Source organism: Molossus molossus, unplaced genomic scaffold, assembly GCF_014108415.1.
Source record: "Molossus molossus isolate mMolMol1 unplaced genomic scaffold, mMolMol1.p scaffold_m16_p_12, whole genome shotgun sequence".
Classification (NCBI taxonomy): Eukaryota; Metazoa; Chordata; class Mammalia; order Chiroptera; family Molossidae; genus Molossus; species Molossus molossus.
The window spans coordinates 50,178,855-50,198,744 of record NW_023425347.1 but is presented as its reverse complement, the minus strand read 5'-3'; the positions used below and the strand labels follow the sequence as shown (position 1 = coordinate 50,198,744).

Here is a 19,890-nt window from a genome sequence, read left to right as displayed (position 1 = left end):
TGCTCTTCCCTCCCTCATCAGCTGGCTGACCATTCATTCTTCAGAGCTCAACTTGAATGACCACTTTCTCAGAGAATATCCTGTTGACTAGTACTTGTCTCGCATTATGTAGTAATATCGATTATCTTCTCTTCAAGAACTCGTGGTAGTTTGGAATTTATAGTTATTGTGATTATTTGTTTGACATTTGTCATTATTGCTCAGATACAAGTTTCATGAGAGGAAGAACCGTGCCTGGGTTTGTTTACCACTGTGTCTCCAGTAGCTACCACAGTATCTGGCACATAGGTCATCGTCAGTATCTGTGGCATCAACGACCCTGAAGCCAATCTCACAACAGCACTCTCCAAATATTGGCTTAAATTCATTGGATGCAATGAAAATACTAAGAGGAAAATACCTGACAAATATTTCCTTTTATACATTTCTTAGTAATTCTCTTACCAAAAATAGCAGATTAAAACTAAATTCTTACCAAAAAAAAAAAAAAAAAAATGTTCCAAGAGAAAGCAGAGGAAAATAAAACTCAGTGGTTCCTTAGTCAACCTTTTTTATTGGATTCCTAGAGTCCTTTTTATCTCAAAAGTTTCGTTAACATTATTTTAAACAGCATCCCCATCCCAAGTGGTATGACATTACCTAAGATGTCCAGATAGACATGTAGCTCTCCAATTCTTGACTGTGTTAAGCAAATAGATAATTTCTATTTTAGGAAGGCACTGTTATTTGAAGGAAAATAAAATAACATGTCTTCTTTGCAACACAGGTTACACTTTAGCCAAAATCTATTTTAGAGCAAACAGAAAAATTTTAGTAGCACTTTTTATAGAAATACTGTGGTTCTAGAAGAGTTGAGGTCAGAGTAGAAAAAAACAAACAGGTTTAGAAAACAAACAAACAGGTTTTCCTGTTATTCTCTGAGAACTTTTACATCCCCAGTGTGCGTTTTTATGAGAAGATCAACCCCGCACATGTTCAAGAACAATCTGGTTAGGTCGGGCTTCTGCACCAGAAAGCTGATAGCTTTCTCTTCCTGTTATGCTACTTCGGTTCTTATTTAGCAGCCTGCTTTAACTACGTAAATGCACTTGGGATTGCATTATTTGTTGGCTCAACTTTAGGAGCAGATACAATTATAGGAATTTGACTATCATGTGCCTGCACTATGTCAAGTAGCAGAAAAAGAAGAAACTGAAATATATATATATATATATATGAGGCACCAGAAGGTAATATGTGAAGAGCCAGGGGTTCTGAGGTGTGGTATGAGTCCCTATTACGTCTCCAGTGAGCCCTGTCTCCTTTGTGGATACTCTGCATGATCGATTCTATCCGTCTCATGAGAAAACTCAGCTTCACTGGCACACCTGATTCCTGCAACCTACTCTCCTCCTGTATCCCCTGGTTCATCCACTTCATGCCAGTTTTCTTCCCTGTGTCTCTTTTATTTTACCCCTTGTCTTCAGTCTCCACACTTCCTTCTTGTTGGCTTGTGTATTAGTTTGAACTGCATGAAATTGTCATTTTTGTCAGGTCAAAATGGTTGGATATTGGAAATTGCATATCATTTAACCTAATGATAGCCTTCTAACAAATTTGTGTTTCTGAGTCTTCTTTCTTTTCTCAAAAAATCATTCAGATTTTGTCTAAGGCAAGCCTCGACAAATCCTAAATACCTTAGAAGCTTCTCCATTCTAAAGTGTCTGAGACCCACCACTGAGTGGCTCTGACCCAGACCCCCAGGTTTATCTCCTGCCTCTCCTCTTTGTGTAAAGTCTGCTTTGATTCACTGAACTACGCACTCTTCAAGAGACCTGCCCAGCTCCTGGACACCTCATTACTGTGGAGTTTGCTATCCCCTTTCTAAAATGCCTCCATCTACTTCTGTTGAGAACTAATTCAACTTATCCTCTGAGACCCAGTCTTTCAATTTCTTAGGAAAGGGTCATTTCTTCTCTTATAGTTCCGGAGCGTTGCATACATTACTCAAGATGTACTTATCACATTGTAGTTAGTCTGCCAGTTTCTCGAACGCTGATTCATCATAAGAACCCAATAAATGTTTTCGAATGAAATCAAATTCTAAGGAAATGATTGGCTCTCCCCCGTGGTCAACATTATGAGGTCCAGAACTGATCAAATCTTGTAGCACAAACTAGAAATTACTAGGTGTAAGCTACTTTATCAGATCGGATACATGCTCATATTTTAAAAGTCCCCTTTGGCTCTAGAAATGTGTAGTCTCTATATGCTTCACAGACTTTCCTGAGAATATCCATGGTTACTTTTCATCTAACTATGTATCACACTTCTTCACTAGACTGGAAAAAGCACTTAGACACTTAGTGTAATTTTATGAATGAATGAATGAATGAATGAATGAATGATAATGACTATTTTAGGCTTAGTATTCCCAGATGTAGATCCTGAGCCAAGAATTTTTGTGCCAGAGATATAAAAAATGTGCTCCCAGGAGCACAGACCAGTAAGGGAGTGGAACTGTAAAACAAGAGGAGGAGAAGACAAGCAACGGCAACATTTTAGGTGATTCTAGCCTCAGTCTGAAGCTTTGGAAAATTCAGGAGTATAAATTGTACTTCGAAGTTTGTACTGTCACTAGACAAGGGGTCTGGGCTTTTCTACTCCCACACCCATCAGCAATCACTTCTTTAGGGAGGAATACAGCGCGTAGGCTCTCTGGCTCTGTCCATGGCCAAGCCTCTGAAGGTCACAGTGTGAGCAGTTAGCAGCGAAACAAGCAGAAGCTGGGGATGGGTAGACAGAACGGGTATGTGGGATCTGAGAGTTTCTGAGTAGGACTCCAATCGTGTGGAGTATACTTCCAAGCAAATGTTTGTCAAGTTAAGTTTATCTGGTGGAAAAGAAATATGCATAGAGTGAGGGACTCTGGGAAAGATGTCCTATAAAAAGTAATCTTCTCCACTGGGGCTATTGATGTCTGAAATCCCTTCAACTTGGGACAAAATGTTGCCATCTGTAATGAGAAGCAATATTTAAAAAGGGAATTACCTTGGGTGGAAAGAAAAAAAAGTAGAAACACTTTGGAAAACCCACCATATGCCAGGTGATGCCAAACTCTTTTACAATTAATTCCATTTAACACTTTACCCCTTAAATTTACTGACTTTCATCTACACAAAAGGATGGTCTCTCCTGAGAGTGCAGGAGGGAAGGCACTAACAGGCCTCCCTTAGACGTCATTGCACTGTCACTGTGAAGATGGTGTCCTCTATGGTCTTTATGGTGCCAGAGATCTTCCGGCTCAAAAAATCCTCTTCCTCTGGATTTAGCCAAGCTCACAGCTCTACTGTGTTTTTTCCCAAATTGCCAAATATGTATGATATTCAATCTGCTAGCAAAGCTGATTCTCTCTCTGGATACGAGAGCCCAAAGATTTCAGTTAACACAGCTTTATTTTCTGAGCCATATACCACAGGATATTTTTAAAGCTTCCAGTTAAGATAGAAAAGACTGTGTGTGTGTGTGTGTGTGTGTGTGTGTGTGTGTGTGTGAGAGAGAGAGAGAGAGAGAGAGAGAGAGAGAGAGAGAGAAAAATCGATCTTCAATTTGAATTTGATTCATGGACTGAATTATTTTCCTGTGGCAATTGTGAAATATGAGCAGCCACACTCCAGGCACCTGAACACAGCCCGGCTATTTGGTCTCCTGCCATGGCCTGGTGGTTGTCAGACTCTGCGGTTTGGCTGAGGATGTCTGTCACCTGTGTTCCTGAAGCCACTCTGACACACTGTGCTAGTGTGTCTGTGCGGTTTCTTCCAGAATAACCCAGGTGCACCACAAGGCTATAGCTACTCTCCGCACGTCATCCGAGTTCCTCTGCTCACCACACATTAGCTCACTAGCTTCTCCCCGTCCGCTGCCTGATCCTGAACAGTGCAGGGGTGTGGTGGTCTGCATCATTCTCTTCCAAAGTTCAATACCAAATCTGCACCATATTATACAGGGGAGCTGGATTCCAGAGGAATGCAGAGAAGACTATTCAATAATTACTTACCTCCTAACACCTCTTATTACAGATCATCCTGCCCCACAACCGTCCTCTCCTTCTGCCTTCCTGTGCACTGGCGCCATTCCACCCCTTTCAAATATTCACCCACTTCCCTTATCTTGGGAAATAAAATACACAGAAATGTGCCTGACTGCTTGATGCTTCCCCATTCTGTAATGTGGTTTGATTGCTCAACTCCCTTTACCACAAACTTCTCTGTGCAATGTATCTGCTGTTCACCTTTCCTCTCCCTCCTAAGTAATAATCCAAATTACAAAGTACTTTCTCTTTCTCGGAAACTGTTCTCACCATTTTACAAGTATTAATTTACTTTAGTCTTTCAAATTGGTACTGTGATCACCTCCTCTGGGCAGAGGAGGAAACTGAGGCACAGAGAGTTTAAATACCTTGTCCAGGGTTGTCCATAGGTTAAGTAGCAGAGCCTGCATTCAATGTAGGTGGTCTGGTTCCAGGACACACGCTGACAACGCTTTACACACTGCCTCACTGTCTCCAACTCCCTAGGAGTGGATTTATCCCCAGGACAGTAAAACTAGGTTCTTGGAGACTTTAGGTATTTACTATCATCTCTGATATCGTAATACCGAGGCTAGATACACCTGTACTGCATGTTATACCGAGTATTTGCAAGATTGGCCTTCTGTTTTTATACAACTATAACAAAACTTCATTCATCTGAAATGAACAAAGTACTTATGAGTGCTGAACTAAATTTTATACTTTTATGATCTATGAAAAGGGGTTAATTGGTCAAAGTAATAAGTAAAACATAGAAATCAGTAGAGGCAGAATTTGACCTACTCTAAGGGGGGGAAATATGAATAATTTTAGAATGTTGAAATACAAATGTAGTCTTCTGATACCAAATGAGCTTTACCTGACCCAAACAATAATATGTATTCTGCATTTCTTAATTCCTGCCTTGAAGGAATGTGTAATCTAGGAGGGAAACTATTGCGATAACAAGAAAATGGCATATAATCATGCTCCTGAGTATACATGGTGACTTTTGTCATCATCTAACTGGTTGGAATTTGCAAAGCATGTCTTGAGAGCTGGAGAGTGCTCAGGCACTGTGCCTGCTGTCACCAAGAGGGTGGTGATCCCTGTAAGAGTGAACAAAACTGCACATTTTCAAGCTAAAAGGTGTCTTGGAGATCATGTAATCCACTCTTTCATCTATGGACGAAGATATGAGGCAAGGTTATTATTTTTTATAGTCACAAAGCTAATTTGCAGCAAATTCTTGTCTGGAATTCAGCTTCCTTATTTTCCTTATTTGTGTTTCATCATGAGGCCCAATAATTGATCAAGTAACTTGATCCACTTGTAATCACCCCTAGAGCAATGTTATTCGGCAAATAGTTGTTGAGAGAGAGAGACTACACTGTGTTTCACTTCGGAACTGAGATTGGGTAGAGCTGGTTGGCAACTGGTACGACCGAACTATGACCACACTCAGAGGAATCGAAGACGTTGACGAATACAAACTAATGTTTAGTGGCTAATAAATACCCTGATGCAGCAAGAGGGTTCCAAAGTTAAAAATGCCTCCTGGGAGGAGAGTCCCGGCTTCCACAGACAGCAGTGATTGCTCGAGGCTCTGGTCCCAGGGAGTCTTGTCCACAGCTCTGCTGCACCCCTTACAGTTCTTGGTACATCTGTGCTGAGAGGCTTGAATATCAACATTAAGATGTAACTCATCCCACAGATTTTCTCTATTTCATCCTGCAAAGTAAGGGGGGTGGGGAATATTTTCCCTCAAAATTCTACTTTATATAAATGAAAAAAAAAAAAAAAAGAGTTTCTCAATATTCTAAAAGTCTCACCAGCTTTTTGTGGGGAATATCCAGAGGCAGGGATATTTTGACTATGAAATTCTTCCCTGTAAGAAAGAATGTAACCGTTTCTTCCACAGCATTTGATAAAATGTTTAGATACTATACCTTCAAATAGCCAATTCGTCATCTTTCCACTTCTAAGAAAATTTTAATTTCTTCTCCAACTAGTTAACCTCTTATTGGGAGGGCACTTAACAATATGTTTCACTAGAATATTTATTTCAAAATTCCTATTCCAACTTATCACCAAATGCAAGTAATTCTTATTTTCTTATGTATCTGGGAAATCCTTTCTTCCCTAACCATTCAGCACCTTTCTCAGGCCCCCTTTCATATCCACTCCCGGAATCACTGCAGCCTTCTCTAGGCCCCCAAGTGAGTCTCTGCCTCTGGTCTCTGCTATAACCCAACCTCATAAAACCCCACATTGAGCCATCTGGTGTAATAGACAGTGGGCTCTATAACATGCTTGAGAGAATCCTGGTTCCACTAGTTATTAGCTATGTGACCTTGAGCAAATTACTTAAACTTTCTGGGCTTCAGTTTCCTCCTCAGTTAAGGAGAAAATGAAGACAATGACAGTACCTATCTGATAAAATTGTTGGCAAGATTAAAAGAATTAATATATAGAAAGTTCTTAGACTAGAGCCCAACATGATGACAGGTCAGCTCTCAGCAAGTATTAATTATTCATTGTCAGCTACGCTGGACATGATCCCATTCATCATACCAGCCTTGCCTATTCCTTTGCACACAACCCCTGCTAAAGGGGCATCCATAGGCCACCATATTTGGTACAGGATTCTGTACTTCCCAGGTATACCCAACTGGACAAGGTACGTAAACTTAAGCTGTAGGCTAGTCATTGATATGTGACCTGCCAGCAAAGGAACAATAAACTAACAAGGCACAGATTTTCTCTCTTGAAAATCTGAATTTGAAAATGGGGAACTTAAGCAGGACCAGTGCCATGAGGAAGCAAGTACTATAAGCAAATAAAAATTATGAAGTGAAGAAATTTGTTGACAGTAGAGGTAAAGAATTGGCAGCTGGTGGCAGAAACACAATTAAACAGGTAGAAATAGCTAGGGCCAGTGATGGTGGAGGGCCAGCATGATTTTCTATTTATTCCAGTTGTTGATTCTCTGCATCCTGACCTACATTCTAACTCCAGCCAACACACTCCAGGCCATAAAAATCCTCACAATAAACCTCCCCTCTATTGCACTAACCTGAGTGATGATGCTACATATCTCACACTAAAGAGCTTAAATAAACTAAGCAATGGCCCTGCAGACACCTAAGATGATGAGTTGGGGAATCTGATCTCAACGTTAGTGACCCCCAGTGTCTATCAGTCAATCAACTCTGGCTTCTAATGTACTCTATCCACTGTCCTCACAATTTTCCTCATCCAGAACAGGCTCCCATTCCTTTGGGCATATGCACAGCCTAATTTTCTTTCAAGGGCTAGTTCAAATCCTACTTTCTCCATTAATACCTGGGTACCATACCACTTTTCCTTGAAGTCTTTAATTTGAGAGTAAAGGAAAAGAACTCCATATGACTACAGTTGGGGATATTTGAATAAAGAATCACTTACTGAATATCAGTACCACCAGATTATAAGCTCTATGGAAGTAGGCTTCATATCTATCTTGTTTCTGCTCTATGTCCACATATCACAGTGCCTGGCACAAAGGGTGAACTCAATAAATACTTGCTGATAGAATGAATGAATGAATGAACAAACAAATGATCTTTTCAACAGGACACGAGCTCTTTGAAATCAGGGGGTGTGTTGTCAATATTCTCTGAAGAGTGCAGCATATCAGGCAGAATGGCACTCATTAGTATTTGCTGGCGGATTTATGATGCACTATATGTGTAGAAGGGAGATTTTTCCCCCCTTTTAGCTTGGTGATAACCATGCACACCTGGCCAAATTCACATCCTATCTTATCTATTATGCCCTCCCTAGCTCTGTAAATGTAAACCATGCAAAAGGAAGAACAATTAATCGGTATCAGCAAGACAGTGCACTAGAGACTAACACGTCCTTGCACCACCCTTGCTGGCTGGTTTCTGACTCATTACATTTGTCTGGCTTGTTCCACATCTGGAGTCTCCTGGTCTCAGAACCAGGAGGGCGCAGCCTTATCCCGGCAAGTAGACTTTAACCAGAGCCGGGTTCCTAAACGATCCTGGGCTGCGGGATTTATTTTCATGGAGAACTTGAGCTGGTCAGGGGCCTATTTACGGCCATAATTTTTAGGTTGAGTTCTGAAAACTGGTTGTTACCAGATATACAAAACCGTATGGCTTAGCTATCATAGCTATCTGTTGCACTGGTAAATAACATTATTTAAATTAATTAAAATAGCAAAATTATGTTAACTATTCAAAATTACCTTATTTATAAAAGAGTAAGGGTAGCCTGGAAACTCATATCCTATGAATTTGAAGGAAACATATTCTAAAATGTATTTTCTTCAAAGATGAGAAAGAATGAAGTTGTGCTGCTCAGTAAAACAGGGAATTTTTAAAAATGAATCAGTAACAATATTCTTTTAATGTTTAAGTACCCGTTAATTATTTTTTTGTATTGGTAACAGTATCCTCCATCCACTCCCCACACCCATGGCAACCTTCCATCATTACAGCCCCGGGGAAATGGGAGAGCAAAGCCCACGGGCAGAGAAAACAGTGTGAAGGAGCCTTGCAAGCCAAAGCTCTTCTGGTGCTAGGAGGAGGGGCCACACAGGAAGGGAAGCAGGAGACGACAACCGTGCTCCTCCAGAGGGCCTGAGCATCAGACTTCACAGGTGGGAGGGTGATGAAAATATAAACCCCGAGTGGGGAAAAGGGCGAGCGGCCGTGGAGGGGACAGCCTCGCAGGGTTCTGGCGCACGCGCGTGTACTCTCGGAGAAGGGGAAGCCAGAGAGGCTGTGATCTTCCCCCCGTGCCCCGCCCTCCTCCAGGAGAAGGCCCCTCCCCCACACCGGGGTGTCCTCGGGGTTCTGGAAAGTTTCATTCTGTATAGAAACTTTCAAAAGTCATTTTTTAAATACCAAGTTGTAGACTGTACAATTTTCACCCTATCCATTAGCAAAATTAGCGACTCTTTGAGCCAAACAGATGCCAAGGGGGCTAAATAAAAATGGTGACCCCCCTCCTTATAAATCTGGTTTTTTTATTTCCAGTTTAATGCATTATGAAGGTGACCAGAAAGAAAACTGAAAGACTGCCCAGGATGATTAATAAAATAAGGCCATTCTAATTCCAAAGCTAAGAGTATATTTCTTTTTTTTTTTTAATCCTCACCCAAGGATATTCTTACATTTTATCTTCAGACAGAATGGGAGGGAGAGAGAGAGAAACATCAATGTGAGAGAGACACATAGACTGGTTACCACCTGCACAACCCCAGCTGGAGCCAGGGACGAACCACAACCAAGGCATGTGCCCTTGGCCGGAATCGAACCTGGGACTCTTTGGTCCACAGGCCAACTCTCTAACCACAGAACCAAACCGGCCAGGGCAAAGTTAGGAATATATTCCTAAAGACAAATTAAATCTAATGATAGGTGAAAGTTTTGTTCTATTGTATAACTTATAATCAGAGACAGCCACTAAGGGTCTCATTCATTACAATTGTATGTCATTTTTAAAAGGTAAATCACAGGACATGTAGCTCAGATCAAAGAAAATAATCAGATGTGCTTTTATAGTATATTACTAAGTCGATATTTGAGGATTAAATAAGATTAAAGGCTATCATAAATATGGTAATTGAAATTAGCAATGATAGTCCTTATTCTCCAGGAGAGAGCTGATTTGACTGACCTCTGTGCACTTCATTATTCGGGAGGATTTCCTAGTCTCTGAAGCTGCAGGTGTGGTCACTGTCAGAGGCAAAACATTTACATATCCAAGAAGTGACATGATCCCTTGAGGTCTCTTCTATGCATAGCAATAACCCACAATCATCCAATATAATCAAATTAAATCAGAGTCAGTGTAACACTGTCCTGAGACTAATAATTGGATATTAGCAGAATCTATCAAGGGTCTTTTATCTATCAGGCAAATTAATTCAACTGAGTAGGGAAGGTCAATTCAATTTAGCACTCATGCAAACTGCAGAAAACAGATTATAGATTACATATCTATTATGTGTAAGACACTGCTAGGCATTGAAAGAAAATCTTGACTCATCCCCAATAAAAATGTTATGAATTGTCTATAATGAAGAAAAATGACTAAAATCTATTAGTCACAGTTTGGCTATTTGAAATCTGAATCTTATATAAAATAGTTTAAAAGCCAGTTGCTGAATTTAAGTGCAAAATAATATAGCAAATTATTATTCAGCTTTTCTTGTTCTTAGTAATGTAATAACTATGATCCTCAGTCAGAAACTCGATAGATTCTCTGACATAAAAACTTTTTCACAGAAAATACATTTTAAAAGTCATGCAATACAGGTATATAAAATAGGAACCATTCTTTAACTGTGCCAGAGAGTGTCAGTTGCTGCCTAGTATCTATTCTCCTCTTCTTTACAACTGAACCCTGATTATCAGCTGGGAACCAATTAAAACACTACATTTCCAATATTCCCCATTTTGATGTAGTCATGTGACTAAATTCTGGCCAATATATGCAAGAAGTACTCCTTCCTCTTTCCGGCTGATGAGAGGCAGTGTAACGGCTGGAGCTCCAGCAGTCATATTGGACCATGAGGCAATAGTACTAAGAATGACAGCTACACATAGCATCGATGTCTGATGACCAAGTCATGGCCAGATCAGCCCCGGACTGCCATGGAGGAGACTCTGTTCCATAGTATGACCACTGCTTGTCCCACAAGCTGGACCTGGGACAGAATAGAGGTTGCTTTCTGAAGCTCCCTCTTCGAGACTATATGGTCATAGCTGATGTTCATATTGACATAAATCAGCACCCGCCTCCCTAGCTTTCTGTTATGTGATGGTTCCTAGAACAGGTTGTTGTCCTGATCCTGTCAAATATGTAAAGTCATGTTTCATACCTGGTAGCTTTATGTACTAGTACCCGCAGTTATTCCCCCTCTTTACTCTATGTAATTCCTTGGTGCCTGCTCGGCAGCATGGGGATCCGTTTTGTCTTGCAACTGCCCAAGACGTGCCTCTTATATAACTATGCTTTAATAAATTCTATTTAATGACCAGACTGCTGGGTCAGCCCCTTCCTTTGGTTGTTCCCTGCCCTCCACTTACGAAGGCAGATTTTCAGTCTTGGAGCTTTTTCCACTAACACTTGGTGAACGAGCCAGTATTTTGAAGAAATGGACCTTGTGAAAGAGACATCAGTGGGGGACATCCCTGATTGGCCATCAACCTTCATGTGGGAGGGGTGGCCTGTATGCTGGATGTGTGTGGATCATTGCATGAGTATGAGAATTCCCCAAATATGTCAGCTGGTTTTACGTATTTGTTTGAAGAACTATGTACCACGCACTGTGGCAAGAAAGGACAAGTTACAGCTGCCTCTGTGGGCTGGCCGCTCTTATAGGAGGTTTGGCTGGCACTGATACCCAGCGAGAGGCAGAAGCCAGGGTTGGAAAATTAGAGGAATGACTGAAACTAGAAAATTATATTATAATGTTTACAACTCTGTTAGCATCAGGACTGGATGATAAAGGTGGTGGGCGGTGAGGCAGTGTGGAGACAGGTCCTTTGAACAGATCCCACTGCTTTTATGGGGTCTCTCTTTGTGCCTGTTCATATGTTCACGTGTGTCTATATATGTGTTGTATGTATGTGGCATTTTCGATCTCCAAATGGTATTGTTAACTTGTGAAAGAGCTATGTTTAATTGGCTTAAAGGAATTGAGTGCTTATATAAATTAAGGGTTGGATACTCTAAAATTCTCAGAAATATGGAAACTAACCCAAATGTTTTTCAGGACCACATGATCTGAGAAATATTTTCTATTAAAGCTAGTTTCAGTTTGTTGGTTTAATTAAAATAGATATGTCTTTAGAGTTGCCAGAATTAAATATAATATTAAATATAATACCTTTATTTTACCTAGGCTTAAAATTTTATTAGGAAAAACAATAACTTAGAATGATGGCTGATTTTGTCTAAAGTCTCATGAATTTTTTTGTGGGTAACCTAAACATAATTAAGAACTAATAAATTAAAGATTTAAGTAGAATAAAAAGTTTTAGGTGAAACCTTTAGCAATAATATTAGAGGTTTATGAAAAAGAATCTTTGGGAAAATTTTAGTGCATGTCAAACTGCTTCTGCAAAAATGACTCCTTATTGCCAGGCTTTTGTTGTCTTGGTGTACTTGTAATATGACGCAGATTGCTCCTGAATCAGGGAAATTAAGATGTGTAAACAATGGTTGTAAATAAATAGTTGGGGTTATGGGAAATGCAAGACAGCTGCTTGGTTCTTCTAGGCTCCTGGGCAAACCCCAGTTTTCAGTTTTCGCATTCTTTCATGCATCATAGTGCATTTAAGCTGGGCTTCATTCCACGGTCACTTAGTACAGGTTGCTGTTGTGTGTATGTTTCCAGATGGGTTGAAGCCTTCCCCTGGTGCCAGGCTGATGCTCTTTCATTTGGGGTATACCTTCCAAGTGCTCCCTCAAGGCTATTTACATAGCCGCACCTTGCTCCATGGGATGGTGGCTTGGGGCCTGTCACTGTTGTCCTTCCCAACCTCCATGAAACTCAATAGATGGACGACATGTTTACCTATGGAGATTTACCTCTGCTGCACAAAACCTCGCAGGCTGTGCTGAACCTTTTACAGCAGAGAAGATGGGCAGTGAATTCACAGAAAATTCAAGGTCCGGGCACCACGGTAAAGCTGTTGGGGGTCATATGATCAGGTAAGGCCAACGTTGTCCCAGAGGTCATCATAGGCAAAGTCAAGCCTGCCCATACCAACAAATATGAAAAGGGTACAGGCTTTTGTGAGAATTTGGGGGTACTGGTGAACACTTATGCTCATTTAGCTAATGCCTTCACCCATTATAATGGCTAGTTAAAAGGGGCCATATATGGGACCGGGGAGCCGAACAACAGGGTGCCTTTGAGAAAATAAAAATACTGAATAAACAGATTAGAGTCCGTGGAATCTCCTAGGTGGGGCTGCCATTTGTATGAGATGTTTCAGTAACCCCTGAAGGCATGGACTGGGTCTTGTGGCAAAAACAAAACAAAACAAAACAAAACAAAACAAAACAAAACAAAACAGATAAACAGCAAAAGGAAAGAGTGCTCCTGGTATTTTGGTCCCAGTTGTGGAAGGGGGCAGAGATCAGGTACATGCCAACAGAACAACAATGATTGGCAGTATGTACAGTGATCCTGCAGGTGGAGCCTCTTACCAAAGAGCAGCCAGGCACAGGAAGAACTTCCCACCCAGGGGTGGATACAGCAGGTTCCCCCCACCTGCCTCTGCCAGGCTCAGACTCCTCAGCTGACTGAACCACATGCCCGCTAAGCAGAAGAGCACTCTGTCAAATAGGCCGTTGTGTTTAGTGATGCAGTCATTATCAGGCCCTGTTAAATACAGGGTATGGCAAAAGTAGGTTTACAGTTCTGAGTGTGCAAAACAGTTTATTCTTCTATTATTCTTGATTAATTTTTGTATTATTTTCTATAAGAACAACTGTAAACCTACTTTTCCTCTTTGCACCCCCCCATCCCACCCCCTCGTATGCAGACCCTCCAGGTGCTCCTGCTCCTGTCTCTCTGTCAGCTTCTGCAACCTGGAGACATGGCATGGGGGAGTTCCTGCTGGAGCTTGGTATCTGAAACAGTCCTAGCCCAGGGGCTCCATCTACCTGGGTGGCAGTGCCACCCAACCATCCACTGACACAATCTGGAGGGAAACAAGAATAAACCCCAGTGGTCAGTGGGCTGAATGAAGAGCTGTGGTTGTTAATCACACGTGAACCTACGTCACTGATCCTGTGCACTAATAGTTGGGCCATTTTAAAGGACTGCTATTATGGCTTGGCCAATGGTGGATGTTTATGAACAAACCTTTATGGGGACAAGACATATGGAAATATATTTGGGCTCACTTATAGGGGCCTGAGGCATATCTCATTATCTCCCATGTCCCTGCCCATAGGTGTCTACCTCTCCAGGTTACCAGGAAGCAGAGGCCTTGGTAAAAGAATACACTTTGGATTAAGTCCACGGAGAAGGTGGGTACTTAGTGCACAAGTATGATGGTGCATGCGCATAACCAAGGAGGTAGGGCATACCTTTCCAGTGCACTGGTCTGGTCAGTGTAGTTACTGGGAGGTTCCATCTTCCAGGTAAGCCACAGCTGAGTTGTCTGTGAAATGAAAAAATGGTGTCCCTAAGCAACCGATAGAGTTGGTCATTTATATAACCAACCTGTGTGGCCTATCACTCTATATGCCAGGCTGGGAACTCGGACTGAAGCCTCCAATATGGTAAAGGTTGGAAAACAAATGACACAATAATAGACATTTGCCATGGCCCCACAAGCTACGATAATGAGGGCACCATGCCCTATTGGGACGGGGACAGTTTACTGGAATCTGCAATGGGACGTTCCATTGGGATGGGTCAGTGACTTCCTGCCCCTGGGTGGGGAGGAACTGTTCAGTCTCCAGTGGGACCCTGCCATCTAATGCAGGACCTCCGGAGACATGCTTTATGTAGACTGGGTACCCACACCATTCAAAGAGGGGAGATGGTAGGCGTCCTAGTCTGACATATTCCTCATCCTATTCACCTCCTTACGCCAGAGAGCACCACTTACCCCGGCCAGCAGATATGGTTTATGCAGCCTGTCCAGGTTAATGTGGCCACATTACCATCTAAAGGTTGGGCTACACATGTTATTCTCATAGATGGAGATCTCCCAGTTCAAGTTCCTGCTCAATATCTACCCTTCTGACTTTATTCTTCTGCTGTTGCTGTGGCATCCACTTACAGGGGAGGGGGGCGTGGACGGGCACCTGTGCCACTATCCAAACTAGATGTCATGTTTTTATACCAGCTGAATCTGCTAAGATTTCTTTTTTGCTAACACATATGAGAACTCAAGCAAATGCTTTAAAGAATCCAGCCCCAACCATGCGTGACCTACTAACTCATTGGTTGGTTCCGGTGGGGGGTGGCATGATGGAATAAACTTATTACAAATACTTAGACTGCTTCTTCTAGTTTGTTTCTTTTCTAGGGTGTGTCTGTATGGTTGCTGCAGACTGTCTCCAATGTGGTCAGCTACTCCTTGCTACTGAAGCCTCTCACTGACCACGCTGGCACCCTGAGAAGAGGGGGCCACTTAGGTTGTAAGAGCTGCTCATAAGGTTTGGAAGATGGAGGAGAGACTGTTCCATGATGTGACCACTCACAAGCTGAACCGGGGCCAGAATGAAGACTGATCATAATTGATATTCATTCTGACATACATCAGCATCCCTCCCTTGCCTCCTGTTTTCACTGGTCTGGACAAGGTTGTTGTCCTGCCTGGTCAAGCATGTAAAGTAATTTCTCATATCTGGTAGCATGAACGCAATAGTCCCCATGACTATTCCCACCCTTTTATCTTATATAATTCGTTGGTGCCTGACAAATGGTACATGACTCCATTTCATCTTGGAACTGCCTGAGACATTCCTCTATGTAAGTTTCCCTTGATAAACTCTATTAATGACCAGACCAGAGTGGACAGACTCTTTCTTCTATTGTTCCCTGCATTCTGCTAACAAAGGTATATTTTCAGTCTCAGGGCTTTTCCCTGGATCTGCATGAACTAAAAGTGACCTATATACAGAATTTGTATAAGTAGAACAAAAATGTGCTCCCGTGTTCATTTAGCCGTTGTTATTTTTTATTTTATTGCAGTCAACTAAACCCTAGCACACTAAGAAAGCCATCCCGTTAGCCAGAAACAATTCTGGGCAGTTGTCAAGAGGAAACCTAATGTAATGCAGAGAGAAGCCATACAAATAAAAGGAAACTAATAATGTTTTCATCATATCTAGCTCACAATGAATCAATTACCTAAAATGTGCAGTCCTCAAGGTTTCAGAAGTTGACACAGGAGACTTGTTTTTTGGGGGCCCTACCATAGGTCATGCCCAGATGTTCAAAAATGACTTCAAATTGTTTGCATGTCATTTTCCCAAAACGTGTACAATATTCCTGCATTTTGAAAGAGGAGAATTGGAGTATAATTACACCACTGTGTAATGCAAATCTGCTGCCTCCCCAGACTGGGTTTAAAGCCCAGATGGTGGTATTGAAATGAGTTCAGAAATTGACATCATAAAAGCTGGACTTGAATCCTAACTCACTCTAAACCTGGACAGTCTCGCTTAAATTGTATAAATCTCCATTGCTTCATCTATGATATAGAGACATTAATAACATTGGCCCCATTTTCCTCCTAGGGAATTTGAGATAATCACATGAAATAAATGTATGTCAAAGTGTTACTGTTGTCACTAAAATCACTTTGATATTCACTTAGGTTTCACTGGGAGAAGCATTTTTATTTCAACTTTGTGGGACAATTACCTTTTAAAAGCAATCTTTTTGCCTACCTTAGCCTTCTTTCTCTAATCATCTCATTTTTATAATTCTGTAGAAGAGTTTTTTTTTTGTTTTTATGTCTGAGTTTTTATGAGCTTCCTGTATGTAAGTATTTAGATTAAAGAATATTGTTGGGAATGAGTATTTTACTAACTTACAACTGCTTCTTTTAAAACCAGCAAGTAAAAAGCACTTGGACAAACCCTGAAAATAAAAGTAAATTCATTAACTAATTATAGAAGACTTTACAGTAAGACTAGTCATTGAAATCTAAACTATGTACAGCAAATTCTCTTTAACCTGGGGTTAAATAGCCACACATTTCACACAGCAGACTGCACAATTTCACAGTACTGAACAATTATCAAGGGTCTTAAAAATGACTCTGGATCTACAAAATTTGAAGTACATTCGGAACTATCAATGAAATATTACCAGTTAATGAAAACAAAATATTTCATTGATTGAAATGTACTGTGCCACAATCTTATTAATAACAGGTAGGTTAATAGCAATGAAAACACAAGATTATCTGAGAAGTGTCTACCTGTATCAGAAAAGCAAAGGTCATAATTCCATTTCACAGATAGCAAAGGTGACATTGAACCTCTTGTTGAAAAGGAAGATTACTTGAATTTCATTGACCAGACAGCCTTTGGATTGTGATTCATGTCATAGGTTCTAATTTGCATCTAGCTGAGCTGGGGCTGCCATTTGTTTAGTAGTGAACGTCACCTCAACTCCCCCCTTCTCACCTACCCCCCATGCTATTAGAAGTCACCCTCTTTAATATGATCTTGAAAAGGGAGACACAACAAGGACATGAGCCTGGGGGTTGGCCCTGGCCTCACAGTTCAGAGGTGACAAACAGCACAAGGAAATGTGGGGAAGGGACGCTGATCTATGAATGTTACACTTTCATCTCACCGCTCTTTTTGAAAACCCCGCCCACCTGCCACGCACCATCAGCAAGGCTGGTCCATGGGACATCCCCTCTCCAAACTTTCAGTCTTCCCTTGTAAACGTTCTTTCTTTCTTTTTCACTCTACTTTCAATATAGTATCTGAGAACGTGCGTGGACTGAGAAGGGAGAAGAGAAGGTATACCGGGGGTGAGCACACGCAGACCCTGGCACCTGTCTTTCTGGGAACCATGTGGGGAGTCATACCAGGCTGTCTCTGAGGTGGTCACAGAAGAGAACTGTGAAAGGGCCACATTTGTTTCAGGCATCTGCCTTCTCGTCACAGCACCTTGTCTCCAGATTTACCCTTCTCTCAGACTTCCTGCTTTTCTTTAAAAAACAAAACAAAAAACTTATCCCCAACTCATTATTAAAGCTCACTGGTTCTATGTCTCATTCTTGTACGGTCCTTCTAAGTGGTTAGACCCAATAGGAGTAATTGTTTCTGAGCCATGAGAGAGTAACAATGTTTTACTGCTGTGTTATTTGTATGCAAATAATGCATTTATTTTCTCAGAGGGGCTTTCCAAGTCATTTCCTTAAAGAAAGCACAATTCCAGGGTTTTAGGTCCTATAGGAAAGTGCCCCGAACCCACAACATAAATAACTACACTACTCTAGGCAGAATTCTTTGAGATTAATTAATTCTTTCAGATACTTGAGAATCCGTTCCATTCACCTTCCTTACTTTCCCTCTTCAATAACAGTACATAGGAAGCCCCTCAAGGATAAATTCCTCCCTCCCCCAGCGCTGAATGTGGATATTAGAACTGGATGTATTACTTCCTTCCCACCTCCAGACAGTTTCTTAAGAACCTTATCTTTTCTTTTCTGCACAGGGCAACACACTCATCTTTTATTCATTGATTTTTCAGTATCAATGCGCTACCTCTGTTTTGTGTTCTCCCCCAAAGTGGAAGGAATAACAGATGATGTCCCTGTTAAAGGTACGGTCCTGGAGAGATCCCCCAAAAAGATCCCTCTGTCTTTGCTTTACTTTGCAAAGTGCTTGTCCGCATGTGGGACCCTGGTGAACTCACCTCGGTGTAGGATAGAGCCAAAGGCCTCCTAGTGCCCGGCTCACTTTCTTAGATGGTCACTGTGTACCAAACAGTGAACTGGTCTGAGGCAGACATGTACACTTTGTACAGTTAGGTGAAATCAGCGAACACGTGTTAGATTGTCTTTTTGCTGCAGCACATGAATAAACCTGGGGTGCGGCTCAGGAGGATCAGTGGTAGCAAGGTCTGAGGTCTGTGTCTGAAAAGCCCAGAGTCTTTAGGAAAGACGGAGGGAGGCCGCTCAGGTGTGCTTTCGGGTGTTTGAGTCTGAGACGTGTTTTACCCTCCTCGAGGACAACTTGTACCCCTGTGGGGCGCAGCACAGTGACAGCAGACAGGGGAGCTGAATACAAATGGCTGAGTGAGTGAATAAAAGACTGAGGGAACTGAGTAAGTGAAAACTAGAATTTATAGCGAAACTGCAGTCTAGTGATCTGAGCACCTGACAGGAAGCAGAAAACTGTTTCCAAGTGCCAAAGCCTGGGAGCCATGCTGAAATGTCTCCATTCAGCTTCCTTGCATGTAAAAAGGAGGTAGTCTGAATTTGTTTATCTTGAAAGGCTCTCAGTTCTTGGAAAGGAAGTGCTCCCCCACCCCACACTGTTTATCAGCCTCCCGCTCCATGGCTCTGTGGTGAGAGGGCTAGGGGCGAGCACATGGGATCTAGGGCACAGACTACTTACTCCATGCCTCTCGCACCACCTGCTAACCACAGCTGGCCTGGGCCGTCAGCTCCCAGCCTGCCCATTCCCTGCATATGGTCGCTCCACAGACGTGGAAATCAACGCAGACAAGCCTTCCCCTTCACGTGACGTCATAAACTTAACATAAGTGTAAGAAACGTTGCATTCGCTGTGATTAACGGTCCATCCGATTTCATATTCTGCTGATGAATAGCACCAAGGGGCCCCTCCTGGGAAGGGATACGAAGCACTCTGAGTAACGTGTGTGCCAAAGGTTGGACATCATCATCTCTCATTTCTGTCCCTTATTGAAATTAACCACTGTTCGTTGAAACATGCATTATATATCTAGCACTGTGGTAAATTCTGTAAGTCCTCATTTTTTCAGCTAAAACCTCTACTTGGACATCCTTGCATGTGTGATTTATACTATCTGTATTGTGGTCATTAAAAGAAATTCCTATGTAAGCTACGTGTCTGCACTTCAGAGTCTCCACTGGCTTGGAGGCTGAGGGTCTGGGGAAGAGAGGAAATGAGAGGGTCTGTGGCACCAAGATTAGAAAGATGTGGTCTCTCGTTCAAGGGTCTGACAGTCCAGCCGAGGAGTGGGAAGTATGTACGGCTGATTATAACACAAGACAAGCAGTGAGCAAGTATCACAGAGGTATAAATACAGTTTTATAGATGCACTAGAGAGGGGGTTA

At 41.8% G+C, this 19,890-nt stretch overlaps 1 protein-coding gene across 9 annotated transcripts in view; it reads right to left on the bottom strand.

Annotated features, from left to right (window-relative positions):
• The window catches only part of PTGER3 (prostaglandin E receptor 3), an 84,336-nt gene that overhangs the window by 10,328 nt on the left and 54,118 nt on the right, over positions 1-19,890 (bottom strand). For 2 of the 9 annotated variants that reach the window (XM_036255515.1, XM_036255516.1), the window contains exon 3: positions 14,174-14,247. The exons of 4 other annotated variants lie outside the window; for them this stretch is intronic. In XM_036255515.1, the coding sequence (XP_036111408.1) occupies positions 14,174-14,247 (74 nt within the window). Of the gene's footprint in view, positions 1-639; positions 680-5,566; positions 5,780-5,880; positions 5,937-13,625; positions 13,783-14,173; positions 14,248-19,890 lie in introns of all 9 variants that reach the window. 3 more of the 9 variants (XR_004958870.1, XM_036255510.1, XM_036255511.1) reach the window with 3 other exon arrangements.